Source organism: Scomber japonicus, chromosome 6, assembly GCF_027409825.1.
Source record: "Scomber japonicus isolate fScoJap1 chromosome 6, fScoJap1.pri, whole genome shotgun sequence".
Lineage (NCBI taxonomy): Eukaryota > Metazoa > Chordata > Actinopteri > Scombriformes > Scombridae > Scomber > Scomber japonicus.
Genome location: NC_070583.1, coordinates 8548546 through 8567967, shown reverse-complemented (window position 1 = coordinate 8567967; position 19422 = coordinate 8548546). Strand labels below are relative to the sequence as shown.

Here is a 19422-nt window from a genome sequence, read left to right as displayed (position 1 = left end):
ACTGTTACGTCACATAGCTGCTGGTGGTGGTGGTGTTGGTTTGGTTTGGGGTGGGGGCCACTGTGTCTCTGATAGTAATGGAGGTTAGCTAACATGGCGATCAAAGGCAGATTGATGAGAGGGCCCAGAGCAGCTGGTTAGGTAATGATGTCTTCATTCTTTCAGCCATCCATTTACTCCCCGTTCTTCCTCCCCTCCCTCCGCTTCCTGCCCTCTCCATCCGCCCCAACCTTCTCTCTGGAACGGTTATTAAGAGCTATATTTAGATAAGCGGAAAAACCTCGGCTCTCGGAGTGCATCGCCGGCCGTCGTTGGTGTGTGTTTCTATGTGTCTCCTGTGTGTGTGTGTGTGTGTGTGTGTGTGTAAGGCCGTAGCTACCGTATGAAAGGAGTGTACATTATGAAAAAAGGGCTACAGGTGCTTCCGCCGCTGCCAACAGGTATATCTGCTTGCATAGTCTGTACTCTCAACCTGACCATTAAGACTTGCAGTGATGAAATGAGAATACAATGAAAGAGAGAAGGAATGGAAACACAAGAATACAGAAAACTAAGGCATTTCTCCCCCATGTGAGTCCAACGCTTTGTCAATGGGACACACTGTGGTATCATTTACAAAGAAATGGCGCCAAAGCGAAATCCAGTTAATCCAGACGACCCGATCGCTTGGCAATAAAATTATTCAAGCAGGAAATAAAAGACTGAAATGTGCTTAAAAGGCGTTAAAAAAAAAAAAAGTCGTTTGCTACTTTCCTCTCTTCCGAATCCATGCACGCTCTTACGTTTTCTCATTTCATACACTCACACTCGCAGCACACACGCATACATTATTCTTCCTCGTTGTCGCTGCTGAATTTCTCGACTCAAGTGGAAGACTCATTCAAAAGATAAACTTTTGTAGGTCCTGTCAGTTCAACTCTAAAGATACACAAGCTAAACAAAGTCCTCTAAAAAAACCCAAAAAACAAATAAAATCCCTTTTTTAAAAGATTTCACCCCAGTCCCTTGATTACCATGCTGACCATGTCTCTTTTTTTTTTTCTTCCCACCCCCCTCCCCCCAAATCCACATTCTCTTTGCTGTGGGTTCCCGAGGGTAAATGGAGAGCAGGGCACAAGTTTGAAGTTGTGTTCCACTCCCCCCCCGCCCCCCCGGTGGAGTGTCTGGCTTTGTCAGTGCGAGGCTCCTACAGAAAGCATTGGGTGGTCCGGGTGAAGCAAAGGAGTGTCGGAGGTGGAGAGGAGAGAGACGAGGAGAGAGACGAGGAGGACTGGTGTAAGCAGAAGAACTCATTCCAGAATTAAATATTGATCCTAAGCCCTGAGGATTTTTGCATGTTTGTGGCTTTGGGGGGATTTAAGACCTCGATGCCTCTTCCTCCTCCTCCTCCTCCTCCTCTTCCTCTTCCACTTTCTCTCACTGGGACTTTTCATCAGACTCGGAGGGGGTGTGCTCTCGGGGCAGCGACATGCTCTTGTGGCGGTCCCACAGCTTGTGGAGCTCAGTGGCTTCGTTCTCGCTGCTGCTGGTGCCGCTGTCCCGGAAACTGGCCAGAGGAGGACGCACCTTCACACCTTTGACCGTCACAGAGCCCTCAATGGCCTTACGAAGCTGGATGGAGAAAGACCACACAGTTAGAAAAGAAGGTTCAGACACCCTAATTAATCTACGTGCCTCCTCCAACTGATACTTTTCAAAATGCTAACCCCAGCACTGCTCTGGCCTCGCTCTACAGTGTGAGTTCATGTTTGTAGTTCACAATGTGACAGGCACACAATCCGCCTTCTATTTACACTGGAATCTCTTCTCTGAAATGTAATGGAGGGAAGGATCATGATCAGAGGGGGGCGTGCGCTGGAACGGAAGGTCAGAGTGACTTTGACTTTTTGCTGAATAAGAGAAGAGGAAGGAGAGGATGGAACGACCGTACATTTATTCATCTGTGCTGCTCGCCTCCTACACACAGCACAATCTAAAAAGACAGGGTCAGACCTGCTTCCGCTACGGTTCATACTGCAGTCCGCCTTTCACAAATCTTCATTCAAAGGAATCGTTTAGAGGAGAAAATCAAAGTAGCTTAAATAGAAACTTACATGAAGATGTTTTTGGGGGGTAAACTGAGTACTGTGGGTTTAGCTGTGATTTCTGAATGTGTTTGATAGACTCAAGACTACATTTGTACATTTACCTACAAACTACAAGACCTACAAATATAAATTTACAATCATTTTATTAAATGCTGCATTTCAACATGTTGAACTTATTACAAAACTGTGTATATCAGTTACAGCCATGTGACTATGAATTGAAAAAACGTAAGAAAATGATGTCTTTCTTAAAAGTCTCCTAGAAAGAACCACATCTGGTACAAATGATACAGGAAGTAGCAACACAATTCTTACAGTTTAACAGTAGTTCTTGATGTCTAGAATTAGATTTTAATTAGCTCTTGTATCAGTTACTACTACACTTCTTTAAATAGTTGCATTTTACTTGATTTTATGTCATTTTTATTCAATTTTAAGCTATTTTTTAAGTTATTTTATTCTTATATTCCATCTTATATTACATTAATGTTTCTTTTTCTTTCCTCTTTCTTTTTCTTTCCTCTTTCTTTTCTGTTCTTTTTTAAAATTGCTCTATGCTACTTTTATGTGAAGCACTTGTTGCATGTCACTTATTTTGTTGTAAAGCACTTTGAGCTGCATTTGTTATATATCATTAATATTATTATTATTATCATCAATATTATTGTTGTTATTATTATTATTACCATTATTCAAGAATGAGCTGAACACTGTCTCTATTTGACCCATAATTAGAGCCTTATTATTATTATTATTATTATGTAGTTCACCAATCCCCTCCACACAATAGATTTAAACACAGTTTGAGCTTTACAGAATAAAGAAATGGCGATCATGCTGGAATGTGCAGATTGTGGTTACCATGGCTGCAGAGGAGCATCGATTATAGGAACAAAACACCTTATTTAACAACTGACACACAACTTCCTTCTTATTTCTATATGCAAAGACACCTTTTCTTTTGATCCAGAGAGCAACACAAGCAACCTAGATGCATTAAGACCTTTTCATTGATTGAAACGGTCTACCTTACGTTTTCATTATGCAGGATCGACTGGCTTTAAACAGCTTTCTCAAGTGTTTATTACCCAATCCCCACATTCTGGAGTGGGGTGGAAGCTTGTTGCTCTGCAGTGTCTTTAATCCTGTCTCTCTGTGCTCTCTGTGTGTGTTATTGTTACTGAAGTTGTTGTTTGGCCTGGACTAGTTTGTCATGTGGCTGATAGAGAAGTGAAGGCTTTTGGAGCTTGCTGATCCTGTGGCAAGCACCGGAAAAAAGAACTGTCTGCATTGTCTGGCTGGAAAATAATGCGGCATAATAGTCATGCACGCAAACATTGACACATTTCTTCATCTCCATGAGGAGCGGCGAGGCTGTGATGTAACGTGTCTGTGTGACAGACAGACAGACAGACAGGCGGACTGAGGGGAGGCTGGGCTGCTTTATCTGCCATGGCTGGGTTTTTGTCTGCTGGTGGAACGCTGAACAAAACAGCCTAAATGTCAGGGACAGGCAAGCAGCACTGCACTTAGCAAAGAATCAGTTGTTTGTGAGGCAGAGAGAGACAGAGCGAGAGAGAGAGAGAGAGAGAGACAGAGAGAGAAAGAAAGAGAGAGAGATGAAGGGAGGCAGAGAAAAGAGAGAGAAAACAGAGGCAGCAATATTAAGCAGCCTTTTGTCTGTCACAGTACATAACAGGCAGAGAGAGGAGGAATCATTAATGCTGACTGAAATGCCTCGTCTGTGTGTGTGTGTGTGTATGTGTGTGTATGTGTGTGTGTGTGTGTGTGTGTGTGTGTGTGTGCGCAGCATGGCGACAGCACTCCTGATGATATTGACAGTGATTTTACAGCTATGAAAGCAGCATGTGAAAACGATGACAGTCACGATTTTTCAGGCGATGCGTTGAAGAAAAAGGGTGAAAAAAACAGACTGTGAGTTTCAGATTGGTGAGCTTTTAGACATTTTAGACGTCCAATTCACTGATGTATAATAATAATAATGTGAAAACGCTCCAAGAAAAATACCAAAACGAGCTGTAATGAGGCTCTTACCTCTTTGAGGGACACCACCCCGATGAGGCGACCGATGCTGGTGACGTAGGCGTGGTCGAGGCCCAGCAGGGAGAAGATGGTGTGAGTCTGGAGGGAGACACAAGAAGGGCTTAGAAACAATCTATGAATAACACTGACAAATACAGGAGAGTCCTACTTCCAAAAAAAACAGGTTCAGTTTGGGAACATCTAGAAAATGACTTCAGTTAACGGTCAATGACAACCTCATTCCTGACAGATAAAATGGGACACAATCATTTTTGGATTTGTGGTACGGGGACGTCGCTCACCCCCGATTAGAAACTGGCACGACGTGTTCTGATCAAAGTTAAAAGGAGAAAAGAGAGGAGATAGTGGAACATGGCTAGATGACTGTGATTAACCATGTTTCAAGGAAAAAGGTCTTTATCCGAGGTGATAAGAAACTGGCACATAATATCATAATCCACGCCTTTAGATAATATCTTATCAGTTGGTTAACCTGTAGCAGAGGGAAGAGACCAAATAATCGAGCTTTTCTATAAAAAGTAGAAGATTAAAGGAGTGAGAAATGACATCAATACAGTGAGAGAGAGGAGAGACTGGATCCTGCTGTGATACACCTGAACATCATTCTTCTGCATTCTTACTACTGTTTACAAAACTGCATATTACAGCTAACATCTGGTGAGAAGTAGGACAAATGTGATTGCAACAGACAGACACATGATTGGCTACACTGATGTATAAAATGCAAGAGGACAGAAGAAGTTAGATGAAGTGAGTATGAAACACTATCACAGCACTGTCTGACAAAATCAACAAAGATCCAGCTTGATTACAACATTTTACTCTACTGATATTAAAATGAACAATCACAAGGAAAGTTAGAAGGTTACCTATTTACCTGCTAGCAGCATTTTAACTATACCAAACCCCACAGAGAGGAGTGTTGATATGTTTAAAAGCAAACTTAATTTACATTTTTAATCTGGCTTTCCATTTAACTTTATTCTATTTATTAATCTGTCTTTTATTTTGTAGTTTTGGGCAGTTTGGGCTATTCTTTTTAATTCTATTTTATTTTCCTCAGTGTTTTCCTCTTCCTAACTCAACTCTTTTATGTCTGGCTTTACTTCATCACATTTCCTCTTAGTTGCTTTATTATTTATTTTTCTAATTAACTTTTATTTTTGTTTTCCTTTTATACCCCTCCTAAAATTTCTGGTTTTACTCACTTTTATTTCATAATGACTTTATTTTATTATTCATTCATTAGACTTTTATTTTATATTCATTCTTCATTTTCACATTTTCATCCTACCTCTGTTGTTTCCTCACTGCAGATTCATGAGAGTTATGATAGCGTTTCCTCACTTCCTGTTTTTATTGTGACTTTTTTGGTTTGGTTGGTTGTTTTATGACTATGTTAAAGCACTCTGTGTTACATTACCAGGTATGAAAAGGGCCCTACAATTCAAATTTGATTTATTGATTGATTAATTAATTGATTAATTGATTGAACCCTCACTAAACATCATCATATAGAGATTCTGCAAATCACACATCCATGAAACCAAACTTCTAACCCTTTTCAAGACCAACACAGTCTTGAAAGGTCATACAGTGCTTTGCTTTGGTCAGTAAGTGTATATATTTAAACATTCTACCCATCAACTGTAAGTGAACATGTAACTAACTGTGTTGTATCAGTGCTGGGTACAGAGTACAGACCCTCCTGTTGCAGACTGTGGAGCCTGTGACAGTGATGACCACACATTAGCCTGTGACAGCTGCCTCATGAATGAGGTCAAACGTGGGTTGAACATATTAGAGTGTGATGAGTCTCTTGACTAAAAGGGCTGCAGACTCATTTATAAGAAGAGTGCCGAAGCTAATTCCATCATTACGTCGACCAAGTTACACCGATCAATCCCAACCACCTCTTCCTCTTTTCTTAGTTTGATGCTCAGTAAATGTAAAAGCAAAGTACATTTAAAAAGGCGCCAGTGGATTTTAGTTTGGAGCCAGCTTATTTTTACTTGGAGCAGCTGTGGACACATCTGTCTCTGAAAGTAGCCCGCTCTCTTGAGAGACACTAAAAACACACTATAAAGCAGCGTTTGCATGTAGGACGCACCAGTAAAGATACAACTATATTAATGTAACCCTTTTTATGCTGCTTCCTCTTCATGCTTCAGTTAGAGCTGATGAAACTTAAGTCTTTAGTTTTCTACACGAGTTGGCATCCAGCTGTTTTATCTGTTTGCAGCTGCATTCATGTGATTTATCCTAGATGAATTAGTTTATTTGTATTAAACTTTTAAAGACAACTTTTAATAAATTCACCAGTGCTGCAAGTCAATGAGCATGACTCATTTATGCAGTCTGAAAATGGTGCTAAAATGTCCTGTGAGCACTGAGCCTGTAATTGTGTACCATTAGTGTCATTCACGCCCTCATTTTGAAAATTTCGGCTTCGTGTTTTTTGTTTTTTTTACCTTATTGTTAAGAATGTAGGTTTTTGCATGTTTATAGGACTGTGTTTTGCTCTATTTATACTCTGTTCCCTATTAGTAGCATATTTGCTTATGCAATGACTTCATTTCCCCACTGGGATCATTAAAGTTTAATATAGAGCAGCTTGGTAGCTCAGTGGTAGCGCTGCTGCCTGGTTGGAATGCAGGTGCTCCCTGTGTGGAGGTTATGTATAATCCACATGTTGCTCCTCTTTCCTCCCAACATCTAAAACATGTATGTTAGGGTTCATACTCCTGACCTTCTACCCTTGATGAAAATAAATGAAATTGGTTGTGTGTGAGTGTGTATGGGATGGCTCAAATCCAGAGGATCAGTTTCCCCATGGGGATCAATAAAGTACCCCTTCTTCTTCTTCTTAATCTTATCTCCACTGTTAGAGTTCCTACAGAGGAGTGTGGCTCTATGCAGCTAAGAGTAAAAAGAGTAAGAGGTCAGAAGCTTCAGTGGTGGATCAAAGGGGTTGCAGGACCGATGCCAACTGGCTTTTTTTTTCTTTTGGGCCCTTTTAGAGTTTGATGGGACTTTCTGTGTAGCCAGAAGGGCAGTTGGGGGACTTTGAAATGGATCAGCAGAAAAGTAATTGGCTGCTACTTTGATAGTTAATTAATACTTTCTCTATTTTAAAGAGACATTCTCTGGGTTTATTTCTCATATATGAGGATTTTATCTTTCTTACAACACTGTAAACATTTTTGGTATTGGACTGTTGGTTTTAAATGGGAATATTCCACAAATCTTCGATATTTTTAAAATGGTAAATGCATTAATAATTAATAATGAAGTAATGCTGTGTGTATTTCTAAAAAGAAAACCTTCTAATGTAGCAAAAGTCAGAGTGAGATCTGTTGACAGTGAGTTCTGTGAATTATACACAGTGTCTGGGACTTTGTTTCCAGAAAACACAATCTGCTGTTGAATCTTTTAAATGCAATTTCTCAATGCTTTGGAGTGCCACAAACAATATTCACATTGACTCTCTATTGTATTGGGTTGGTTAAAGAAATGTCAGACCACCGGGCCACCTCTGTGTGACCCTCACAATCACCACATCTCAACCTGACTGAACAACAGGAGACACCATCATCATCATCATCATCATCATCAGAACATCAAATAAAGGAATATCTATTGTAATGCTGTTCATCTCTGCAGTAGATGCAAGCTGATGATTTTGGTGTACTGACCCTTTAAAGACAGTGAAATGAACACATTGTTTTATGAATGGTTCATTTATCTCTTGTTCTAGATCAAATATATATTATATATGTGATATATACATATACATCTCTCTTTCCTCTCTATAACATATTTCTACTGATTCATCGGCTTTCAGCTGGCAAAAACTTTTGTAAAAAATGAATTCAAGGTCTGATTCATTCATTTCATTTTTGTCCACCACTTCTGGATGCATGAGTGCAGGTGAGAGAGGTGCTAGTAGAGGCCAAAACTGGTGTGATCCAGCCTCTACTTCACTGTCACTGTGTGTGCTGGCTCACTACAACAACAGCTTCTAGAGTTCCTTTTGTTGGATGGAAATGTACACAGTCTGTCTTTTTATCCCGCTACATCAAATAAACTAATGTGTGGCTGTGGCTACCGGGGGCCAACAAAAAAAACAAAAAAAAAAACCCAGACCACAGTGACTGAACATATTGCCATGTAGATATTCAGAGGAAACAGATTTGTCTGTTATGAGAGGGCCGGCGGACAATCACAGACAATCATGGGCAACAACAGTAAACAGCATGGGATAAATGGAAGCCAGATCCAGAGAGATGTAGAGAGAATAACTTCACACACACACACACACACACACACACACACACACACACACACACACACACACACACACACACACACACACACACACAAGCCAGCATACAGCGGTGGCAGTGGCTGTGTTTAATATGCTGAGGGAGATTGTGCGTGGTATTGGCTTTTGGCTGTGTGCAGTGATGGGGAGGGGAGCGAGATGGATTGGTGCAGGATCCCTCTCTTAAATGTTTAAAAAGTATTCACACAGAGCCTAGAGGATGAGAGAGAGAGGGGGGGGAGAGAGAGAGAGAGAGAGAGAGGGAGTGAAAGAGAGAGAGAGTAGGTGGCATCATGAATGGATGACATTAGGCATCGCCACAGCTGCTGGCACACCACAAAGAGTAAGAGTGTGTGTGTAGGAAGTGTTGGTAGGATGGTGTTTTGTGTGTGTGTGTGTGTGTGTGTGTGTGTCTTCCTGAGAGTGCAACTGTGCTTCAGTAAGGAAACTAAATCAGCACAAGCTCTTCACTTCTTTACTTAATTTCCTTTTTCTCCTTCACACAGTAGGGGAGGACTTGGCTTGAGTGTGTGGCTTATTTGCACACTTCTTCAATGTCACCACACACACAACAGGAGCATCGGTAGTATCTGCAGTGTTGGAACTGAAGAAGTTTGTGTTTGTACTGGGGAACACTCATACTTAAATGACAAAGTCTAAAAGTGTGGGAAACTTTATGAAAAGATTTACCACTTTCCCAATGACAGAATCCTGTGTTTGCTTTTTTATGGCAGGAAACTAGCATTGTGTAACACCCACATATGCTTCAATGGCTAATACTACAGTATGAAACATTCATTATGATCATTTTCAAAAAGAAAGTCGTGCTGTAAAAGTAATCCAGACAAAATTCACAGCAGAATATACAAGATAAACCTGGAAGCTGCTTAGTTATAACATTTTAACACTCAAACCCTCCTCAGTAGTATATGACATCACCAATATGGTGTAAAGCAGTAAAGTCAGTTCATAAATGTATGAAATCCTTTTAAAACTTTTATGTCATAATTCATAGCAAGGCTTTGAAGATCAGGAATAGTTCATTTATCCAAATTTAAGAGAAGCACCCTCAGATTTAAAGGGTTAATTGGCTGTACAGATCAATTCTGTCTCCTTCCAGAAGTCAGTGAAGCATTTTTGACGTTCCCTAACAAAGTCCATCCTGTCTCATTTAGTGTCTGAGCAGTGACTAAAAATCACACCCTGGATCTTATAGACTGTTACAGAGTCTCTTTTCTTCTTTGACATTATTACTATTCCTACGATGCTTTTATGACTTTCACTAAATCATTTTGATCATATAAATCAGGCTAACTATTCCATTAAAGGCCATGTGTCTGCAGGTTTTTGTTCCAACCACTCAAGAACACACACACGATTCGACCAATCAGCTGTCTGGAGATCAGTGTTGGGGTATAACTAGTTACATGTAACAGTGTTATGTAATTTAATTACAATTTAAATGTAAGTGTAAAAATGTCATTAAATTACAGTTACTGATGAAAATGTTGACGATTACAAAGATCTGATGTCTCACCTTTAAGGAGGGTTTTTTCTCATTTTAATATTTAAAATGTTATTGAATACATATATTGCTGTGTTTTACTCTTTGAAATCAATATTTTTTATATATTTTATAAATAAATCATGATGTGGGCTTATTTGGAGCACACATGGACCACAGTACCAATTAAGCCCATGCTAGACTTATTTTATATTCTAATATCTACATGAACTAATGAATACATTTTCCAATGAGAGCTAAATGTTGCTTTATAAGAAATGATCTCTATTATAAATCATGTCAGCGTCCATGAAAAACACCTGAACTTAGATTTAGGTGCTTAATGGGAACACTTACCCTAACAGCTGGAAACAATTTTAAAAAATAGTTAGAAAATTTAAAAAGTAATCAAATATAACAAGTTACATTCCTTTGATTAAGTAATTGAAATACATTACTTGTTACATTTTAAATAGGTTAACTAGTAATCTGTAACCTATTACATTTCTAAAATAACCTTCCCGACCCTGCTGAAGACTGAGATCAGTGGATTAAATGAGTCAAGCCTGATGCTGCTGCTGCTTGGTTGGAATGAAAACCTGCAGCCACATTGCCTTTTATGTAATAGTGTGGACATCTTCGTATCATCCCCCATTCTTCACGCTTGTTATTGTGCGGGGATACATAATTGTGTTTTAATATGAGAATCACACACAGAAGTTGGACAACAGCTGGATGTACAATCAGACCTTATGCAGCGACGTGCGCTCCACCAGCTGGAACGGGGCAGGGTCGATCTTGCAGTTGTTGAAGTTGACCTGCTCATCAAGCTGATTCTCTTCCCACTCTGCAATCTGTAAAGCACACAAAAGGAGGGAGGAGGGAGTTAAACACAACATCGCTGAAGAACTGCCAACAGAGTGAAGGGACAGACAAGAAGTATCTACCCCTAAAGGGTCTATCTGTACAGTTTTTTTTAACTGTCTGACTATAAGACATGAGAGTGACAGCATGCTTAATAGATGCTGTTAACAGACCGTGCCTTTATGTGAGCTGTCAGTCACTAATCAGAAGACAAAGGCATCAAATAATACCACTCCACCTCCTGACAAATTGCCTCTCTCTGATAGACAATCAATGGACCGGGCAACGCGCTGAATGACTCTATAAATCAAACGAGGGCCTACGACGGTGGACGGCGAGGAAGGTGAACGGGCGAACGAGGAAGTCGGGAGAGGTAGCGAGACGCAGTGACAAGGCAGACGTATGAGAAGCAGCCGATGAGTGATTCCGAGAGGAAAAAGAGGGGATAGAGGGAGAAATTGAGAGGGATATGCGGCTGACAGAGAGGAAATGAGAGGTGCTGTTGATGGATGAATTATGAATGATGTCATATCCAAAAATATAAGAGTCTAGGGTAATCGGGGCCCGTCTGGGAATATTGAGAAATCTGAAAAGCAGGAGTGTGTAACAGAGCGTGATGTCATCGAGTGCAAGCTGAGATTTGACTTAGATAAATACAGTCAAATATAGACTGACACCAAGACAGTAGCTGCTATTAGAGGATAAGGCTAGTGATTTATTTTTTTCTTATTTGCCAAAAACTTCTTTAAAAGACAAAAACCTACAATGAACTGATCCTACAGTATTAACCTGAATTGTTTGTGTATCCAAAGCCTGATATATCTTATTCATTATTGTCCAAAACCTTTAAAACACATCAAGGAGCCACACTGTTGCACTGGCTGACATGTTTCTTGATTAGCATGAGCTCACACACACACACACACACAGTATCTTATGTTGAGTTGTTCCCACATACAGTGTGCCTTAGCCTGCGCTGCCTGAGATACTTACAAGGGCACCAAAATGCATAGTGACATATGAATCCACCACTGAAAGTAGTTTAAAAACAACAAATAAGGAAAAAGCTATTTAGTTCTGTTTGAGGAACATTTGCTGAAAACTGCAGGCTCAGCTGTTCTTGCAAATGAGCAATTCCTCTTTAAAAATGAAACTATGTTTGTGGTTTTTAAAGATTTACGTCTCCAGCAGGATTGAGCAGGTTGAGCTCAGTGCCACAGACAAGGCAGGAAAGCACTGAATGAAAAACATGTTTCAGATTTTTGTCTTTTAACCCTTACATACTGTTCAGGTCAATTTGACCCGTATTGACATTTAACAGCTGTAAAAACAACCCAAATGTCATTCTTCTGCCCTGATATATGATGACTTTTCCCAATGTGGGCTAAAATGCACAAACATTAAAATACATTTAAATTTGATCAAATATTTAATCTTTAAAATGATTTAAATTATTATTATTATTACAGTATGTATTATTTAAAATGTTATCCTTTTGTAGAGGGTTCTACACCTTTTTGTCCATTGAGGCTGTTCTGGGTCAAATGTGAGCTGTATTTATTGACATGTGTTTCAGTGAAATGAATAGTTAATAGTTTTAATAAGATAGTAGTTATGAGGATTTCTTTTTATGATGTAGCAGTGAAGACTGACGGCTATAATGGTTGGGAAAAGCTCAAAACTACACTCTCTCTGCTCTCTGAAACATGAATCAAGGTTTAATCAGACATTTATTGATCAGTCAGATCGACTATTGATGCTTTCTAAACACATCTGTGCTTCAACATTTGGTCTAGACACTTGTTATGAGTGAAACATATTGCAAGGGTGTAGAATATGAACAGTATGTAAAAGATAATGAGATGTATTGACAGTAAATAAAATATAGAATAATGTCAGTCTTGTCTTTCATGTTCTATAAATTTGGCAATTTCCAACCACCTTCAAAACTCCTTACTGACTTTTAACTTTAAAGACTGCAAATGATTGGCTGGCAGGATGACCCAAGCTACTGGCAGGCTACATTTAGAAATATATGAGTCCTTTGAACAAAGTATTAAAAGGGACTGCAATTCACATTAATAAGGTTGGGGGACTCATGTGAAGTAGAAAAGGTCAAAATCAGAGAACTCCAAAAAAGCTGATCCTACAATTCCCATAATGCAACTCAACTATGCCCGCTAAATGTCTTGAAAACTCAATGTGTCCAGGTTGGAAATCAGGCTTCCTGTTAAAATGTGAGCTCTTGTTGTTACTTTTATCACTTCACATTAGACAGGTCTCACTCTATGTGTAAACTCTGTAGTTTTCCTTTAATAAACAAATAAATACATAAAACATGCAAAGAAAAAAACATTTAAATACAAGGCTGAACTAACTTGTTGTAGTTAATCTCTGAGGAGGGGGTGAGGCACTAACAGTATCATGAGATCACTAACTCTGAGCTTGTGATCTCTTCCTGCTGCACTCTAAACGGCTGTATGTTTTGTGCGGCTGCCAGTCTCACCTCTCTGATGGTCATGTCATCCTCCACATCTCCATCATCCTGCAGAGAGGAAGAAACAGCCGTCAGTACAGAAAACACAGACAGAATACACACAGCACACACACACACACACGGTAAGATGAGAAACCAACATTTTTACAACACAAATACACGAGCGGTGATAGAATGGTAAACACATGGTTCATAAACAGCGGTGTCCATCTCAATAAACATTTATCTGTGCTTTTCAACTGTGCCCGCTCTGTTGCATCTGTGTCAGCAGTCAAATGACACATTGAAAAACACATAATCACCCATGCGTCGCATCATGAGCGTTACACTGCGCTGCCGTCTTGAGACAGATGGACAGAAATGGAATGAGTGACTAAAGTAACGACTACAGTACATTTAATGAGTGCGGGGGATGTGATGTATGAGATGTCAGAGCAGATGATCATTATAATGATGGATCCGCGGCGCGCTGAGAGCTCAGAGCTCATAACTGACAGCCTGACGCTACCAACACCGGTTTGACACGCTGGAATCAAACTAGCAACTCTGTGCTTTGAGGGGGGGACACACTCATGGTACTGTAGAGGGCTGGGTGGTGGAAATGTACACCTGAGTGTGTGTGTGTGTGTGTGTGTGTGAGAATATTGCTGCAGTGTGTGGGTTCGGGCTCCTGTGTGAGAGTGTGTTTGTTTGTGTTTGTGTGTGTGTGTGTGTGTGTGTGTGTGATGGGCTGTGAAATACGATTTCAAAGTGTTTAGTCATGTGCTTGAGTACAGGTATTTACTTTCGCATGGACTGAGCGCAGACGAAGTGTGTGTGTGTGTGTGTGTGTGTGTGTGTGTGTGTGTGTGTATGTATAAGAGAGAGGAAGGCAAAGCGAGTGTGACCCCGGGGGCTGATGGGAGCCATGAGCTCATTTATCCTTATCGCTGCGGTGGCCGACCTGTCGGTAACCCTAGCAACTGTTGCCGCGGGGTAGAAAGAGGTGCCCTACTGTAGCATTATGCAAGCAGAAGGCCAGACGTGCCTGGAGTTGATGAGACAAAACAAACAAATGCACTCACACACACACACACACACACACACACACACACCCAGCACTTTATCTCTGCTGTCTCACTGATCATTCTGCTTGTCACACAACACAAGGGCACTCTGAATGTCGCCAAGACACACTGTTGTTTGAAAAGGTAATATGACGTGGAGAGATCAAATTGTGTGTGTATGCGCGCGTGTGTGTGTGTGTGTGTGTGTGTGTGTGTGATGTTTTTTTATTCTAGAGAGAGGGGAATTGGATCGTGCATGCAAAATAGGTACTTTTAGAAAGATTAGCTGCTCTATTAAGAAAGCAAATCTCAGCTTCTGCATCTGTGAGTTAGGCAGAAGTGTGTGTGTGTGTATGTGTGTGTGTGTGTGTGTGTGTGAGAGAGGCAGTTAGACTCCAGAGTGCTGACAATGGGCCTATGAAGCTGTATTGCTTGGTGAGCTGTTTCTGTGACCAGACAAAGATTAGAAAGGTCCATTGCTCTTCCTCTCCTTCTCTCCTCCTGCAGCGATCCATCTTTACTTCCATCCAAGTGACCCGATCACCCAATCAGTGGCAACCATCCAAAGAGTAGGTCAGCGGGGAAACACACACACACACACACACACACACACACACACACACACACACACACACACACACACACACACAAACACACACTCTCTCTCTCTAACACACACACACACACACACACACACACAATCTAACATCAGAGACAGCTGTATGACACACACAAACTTTGGGAGATGATGCAGTCAGCCAAAGTGAATAATTAAGAGGTTTTCATGGTAGTCTGGATAAAAAGGATGGTTGTATTCATCTATCTGCAGCTTCCTTTCTGGGATACTCCTCCTTTCATCAGCTTGGACTACAGTAGATGAAAGGAGTGCTGATCAGACAGCTTTCTTTTAAACATCTATTTTGGTCTTCTAAATCCAAAATATGCTTCTGGTTTTAAAAGGACGACTTCATCCAAATCTAAAAGAAAACATCGCTTATCAATCACTCCTGGTGGTATCTTTATCTGGAGAGATCATGACATCACAACAATCCATCTAGTAAGGGTTCAAGTTATTGGCTGGTGTCTAAACCACTGGTCTAGATGTAGAGTAAACGACTCCATCAATCAATTGTCTGAAGACTGACTCAGTTAATTAAATGAGTCAAGCCTGGTGTGTTGCTGCTTGGTTAGAAGAACAACCTGCAGCCACATGAACCTTTATGGAGTTTGGACACCTCTGATTTAAAGTGATCACAAGAGTTGCACCCACACAGCAACAATAAGAAAAAGAGTACATCATCAAACTCTGAGAGACTTGTGTTAATATTCTTTCAACGTTCATGTTTATTAAAGAGGAACTCCAGTAATTTCACACATCAACGTCCATTTCTGGGTGTTGTGAAGTATTACTGCTTTTTTTTTTTTTTTTTTTTTTTTTTCTTCTTTTAGCTCCAATGATGTCCCTTGATTGTGTGGAGATAGAATTTAATGACTTAATCCAGAGACTTCATTGCGGACAGTTTGCATTTGGGACTATTTCTTTGGTGCTCACAGTGTAAACAGTTCACAGTAAGGAAATGACATTCAGTACGCACTTCATTTCATTCTCCTCCTTTCTATTGGGAAGAAATCTAACTGAAAACCTTTGGGAAATTAAAACACAACCATCTGCACGGCTAGATAGCACTACTTGTAAATGTAAATGTTCTTGAAGTCAGATAGGATCAGTTTTTCACATAAGGTCATTGTAATGTTCTTTAAGAACTATGTCTGAGTTTATTAACTTTAATTCTGTCCGTACCGCTGCCAGGACAACACCCATCATCTCTGACTTTCATGTGAGGTAATAACCTCCAGCCAGTGATGCTGTGGCTTCTCTGTCCTCTGAGTAGCTTTTTTAAATGGATAAAGTAATGACAAAAGACATTAGAAACTTTATCTCTCAGGCTTATACTCATTGTAATGATGTCTGTTGTTTCTCTAACCGACCGCCTCCAAAAGATACTAAATGGTGGAAGAGGGAAACATTGTGACACAAAATAACTTATCACTCACGTGCAGGACAATTAACTGCTGATTTCCATGCTAGTGAAGCTCAGTTTGCTTATTGCTTTCAAATTCTATTACTGCCTTATCTGTGTATCTGATTGGATTGTGGGGACTTTAACGCAATTGTGAAATAACATCATTAATGGCTTTGTTCAAACTACAATGGTGTGAACAAAAATATAATGTAGTCCTAACAGAATGGGTGGGTAGTTGTACCAGTTGAGTCCTCCCCTGATGACTTTCTGCACATTGGATACATGAGAATAAGTGCATGATGACAACCAAAAATGTAATATTTTAAATCTTTCTGATACGCTTAAATCTTCAAGTTCTTCACCTTGAATGTATCTGATATCAAACATCCAATCAGTTTACCCGCCAAAAAAACAAATTACAGTCAGTATGTCACACTCATCTCCTCTAGATAACTTCACTCTCTACAGTTCTCTCCCCTGTTGTCTGAAATTATTCAGGAAATGAAACCTTCATCCTGTCCCCTGAATATTCCTCCTGTCTGATACCTGGGTTGTTTTATTACAGTCTGAATATTCAACCTATTCTATAAAGAAAGAAACACTTGACCCAAATGATTTTAATAATTTCTTTCCCTTTTTCAAAATTCCCCTCTTTTGTTAAGGTTCTTGAAACAAACGTGTCCTTTACAATACTCTCCATTCACCTTCATGAATGAGATGTGACTGTTTGAAAGGATGGAGTCAGATTCTGTCAGATTTAATCTACTCTATCAGTCAATGTTGGAAACCAGTTATTACTTGTCCTCTTAGACCAAAGCATGGTATTTAATATCAGAAGTAACTATTCTTAAGCAATGTGTAGACCTGGAGACCAACTTCTAGCACAGGATCTTCTGTATTATCTTAATTGCTTGGCCCTATTTCATTCTCCATTTACACATCATGTCTAGCTCATCTCATCTGGATTGCATTGCATCACCTATTTGCAGAGATCAAGTAGCACCCTTAAAACTGTCCAATCAAAAGCATTCAAGTCAAAGTGGCATCACAACATCCTCCTAAACTTACTGTCAGTGCTTTGTACATGTAGGTATATTACTCAGTTTTAAATATATATGCTTAAATAGAGAAATGTGTTAGGAGTTAGTAGTCTTCCTCAAGTTCTGAATGTCTGAAGTTATTAAATATTCTAGCCAGTTTGCATTAGTATTAAACAGTATTTTGACTAAGTGTCAGATCAGATTTTCCCGCCTTTACCTCTTCTACCCTTCTCGTTGAACGGGTCATATATCAGCAAACTAACAGTAGATTTTTCAGTTAGCCAACAGTAACACTGGGTTTAAATGTTTAGTAACAGCTCATTTCTATTAGAACCAGTGTGTGTGGTGCAGTTTTAATTTAGTGATTTGTAAATCTCAAATTGGCTAAAACTGACATTATAACTGCTTTCACTTAGATGTTCATTGAAGGCAGATGACACTATGGCTTGAATTTTCTTCTTAACTGCTAATCATTTATTCGTGAATGTCCCTACATTTTCTGCAGATTTATGGAGGCTTCATATGTCACAGAAACTGATATTTGTGAAAAACAAAGATCAAATCATTCCTCTCAACTTATTTATGTTTTCCTTTACAGCCATCTTTACATCCTTTACAAACTGTAGCCACCACAGTGGCAACAAGCTCTAAGAAATTTGGTTCTTTCACTTCTCTTTAATTTTCTGTGACTGCTGACAAAAGTGGACAACTGACAATATGCATATCTGTTTAACACAAGACGGTCTCAACCAGTTTCTCTGCTTGTTTTTGTCCCTGGGTCTTGTTTTCTCTCCTTGTCCACAGAGGGTGATACTGATGCATCAGAGTGTGAACAGCCAAACAGCTACTCAGAATTCAATTTAGGTAGGGCAGCTGAGAAAGAGGGCTCATTACACACACAGGCACACACACACACACGGTCCATTGTTAAGACGACAAGTAAAGGACACATATTCCTCTACCAACACTTAAATTCTACTTGTCGTCCCTGTCTTGCATCATGTGTGCATGTGTGTTACCATGCAAGTGTGTTTTATGTGAGAAAGAAAGAGAAAGACACACATTCCCCAACGATCTGAAGCAGCTAAGGAAAAATTCGAAAAGAAATGAAGGGGGGGGGGGGGAAGCCAGGTGCCAAAAAAACTGAGCCCACGAGCCATCATAAATAAAGCATGGAGGCATTACGAAGACGCAAGAAGGGGGAAAAATAATGAGAAAAACAGCGAGGAGAGACTGAGAGGCTGGGCGGCATCATTTTTCTCAAACAGACTACTGATGTCATTTACCCTGCATCAATATTTCACAGCCTAGATGGAGGGGAGGGCAGGGGAGGAAAGGGGATAAGGGGGGGTGGGGTGAGGGGGCTTTAGAAAAGTCGTAAAGATGGACGAAGAACGTGAAGCGGAGCCGCAGAGATTAAACCAGACCCAGAAACAAAGAACTACAGGAGCAAAGCGCTGTGAAAGTGGGGCTGATGGAAAGGGAGAGCAGAAGTCATAACTTTGTTTCTCTTCCAGCGTGGGGGTGGAACTCTGTAGGTTTGGGATGAAATACAGTTGATAAATGTGTTAGTCCGTATCCACGCTCAGGCCTGCGGAGCCTCGACAGATTAAGAACAACGCTGTAATCAGCATCAGCCTCTGCCATGTGCACTTATACACTGTTGAATGTTAATAATAACTCCTGATGACAGGAGAAACAAGCCCACAGGCTTACTGTACTGTACTGCATGAACGCCAAGTGCTACAGGGGTTCATTACTAATTAGCTCACTGCAAGGCATAATGACTAACATGCTTCTAGGCTCACTTAACACATCCAAAAATTCACTGCGCTCATAATGTACCATCTGTCTCAGCACTGACCATACAATATGCTCCTCATGGGTACACTTAACTAATCCTTCTATTTTATTAAATTACTAGCAGCAGTGGCAGCTGAGGGCTGCTGAAAACTTGACTGATGTCCACCAA

General features: G+C 40.2%; 1 protein-coding gene across 1 annotated transcript in view; it reads right to left on the bottom strand.

Moving 5' to 3' along the window:
* Window positions 1-1326: 1326 nt before the first annotated feature.
* clcn2c (chloride channel 2c) overlaps window positions 1327-19422 on the bottom strand; it is a 166182-nt gene continuing 148086 nt past the window's right edge. Inside the window, exons 21-24 of the mRNA XM_053320881.1 lie at window positions 13350-13388; window positions 10729-10833; window positions 4143-4229; window positions 1327-1611 (exon numbers count right to left, since the gene is read on the bottom strand). Of these exons, the coding sequence (XP_053176856.1) occupies window positions 1417-1611; window positions 4143-4229; window positions 10729-10833; window positions 13350-13388 (426 nt within the window). The 3' untranslated portion in view covers window positions 1327-1416. The remainder of the gene's footprint in view (window positions 1612-4142; window positions 4230-10728; window positions 10834-13349; window positions 13389-19422) is intronic.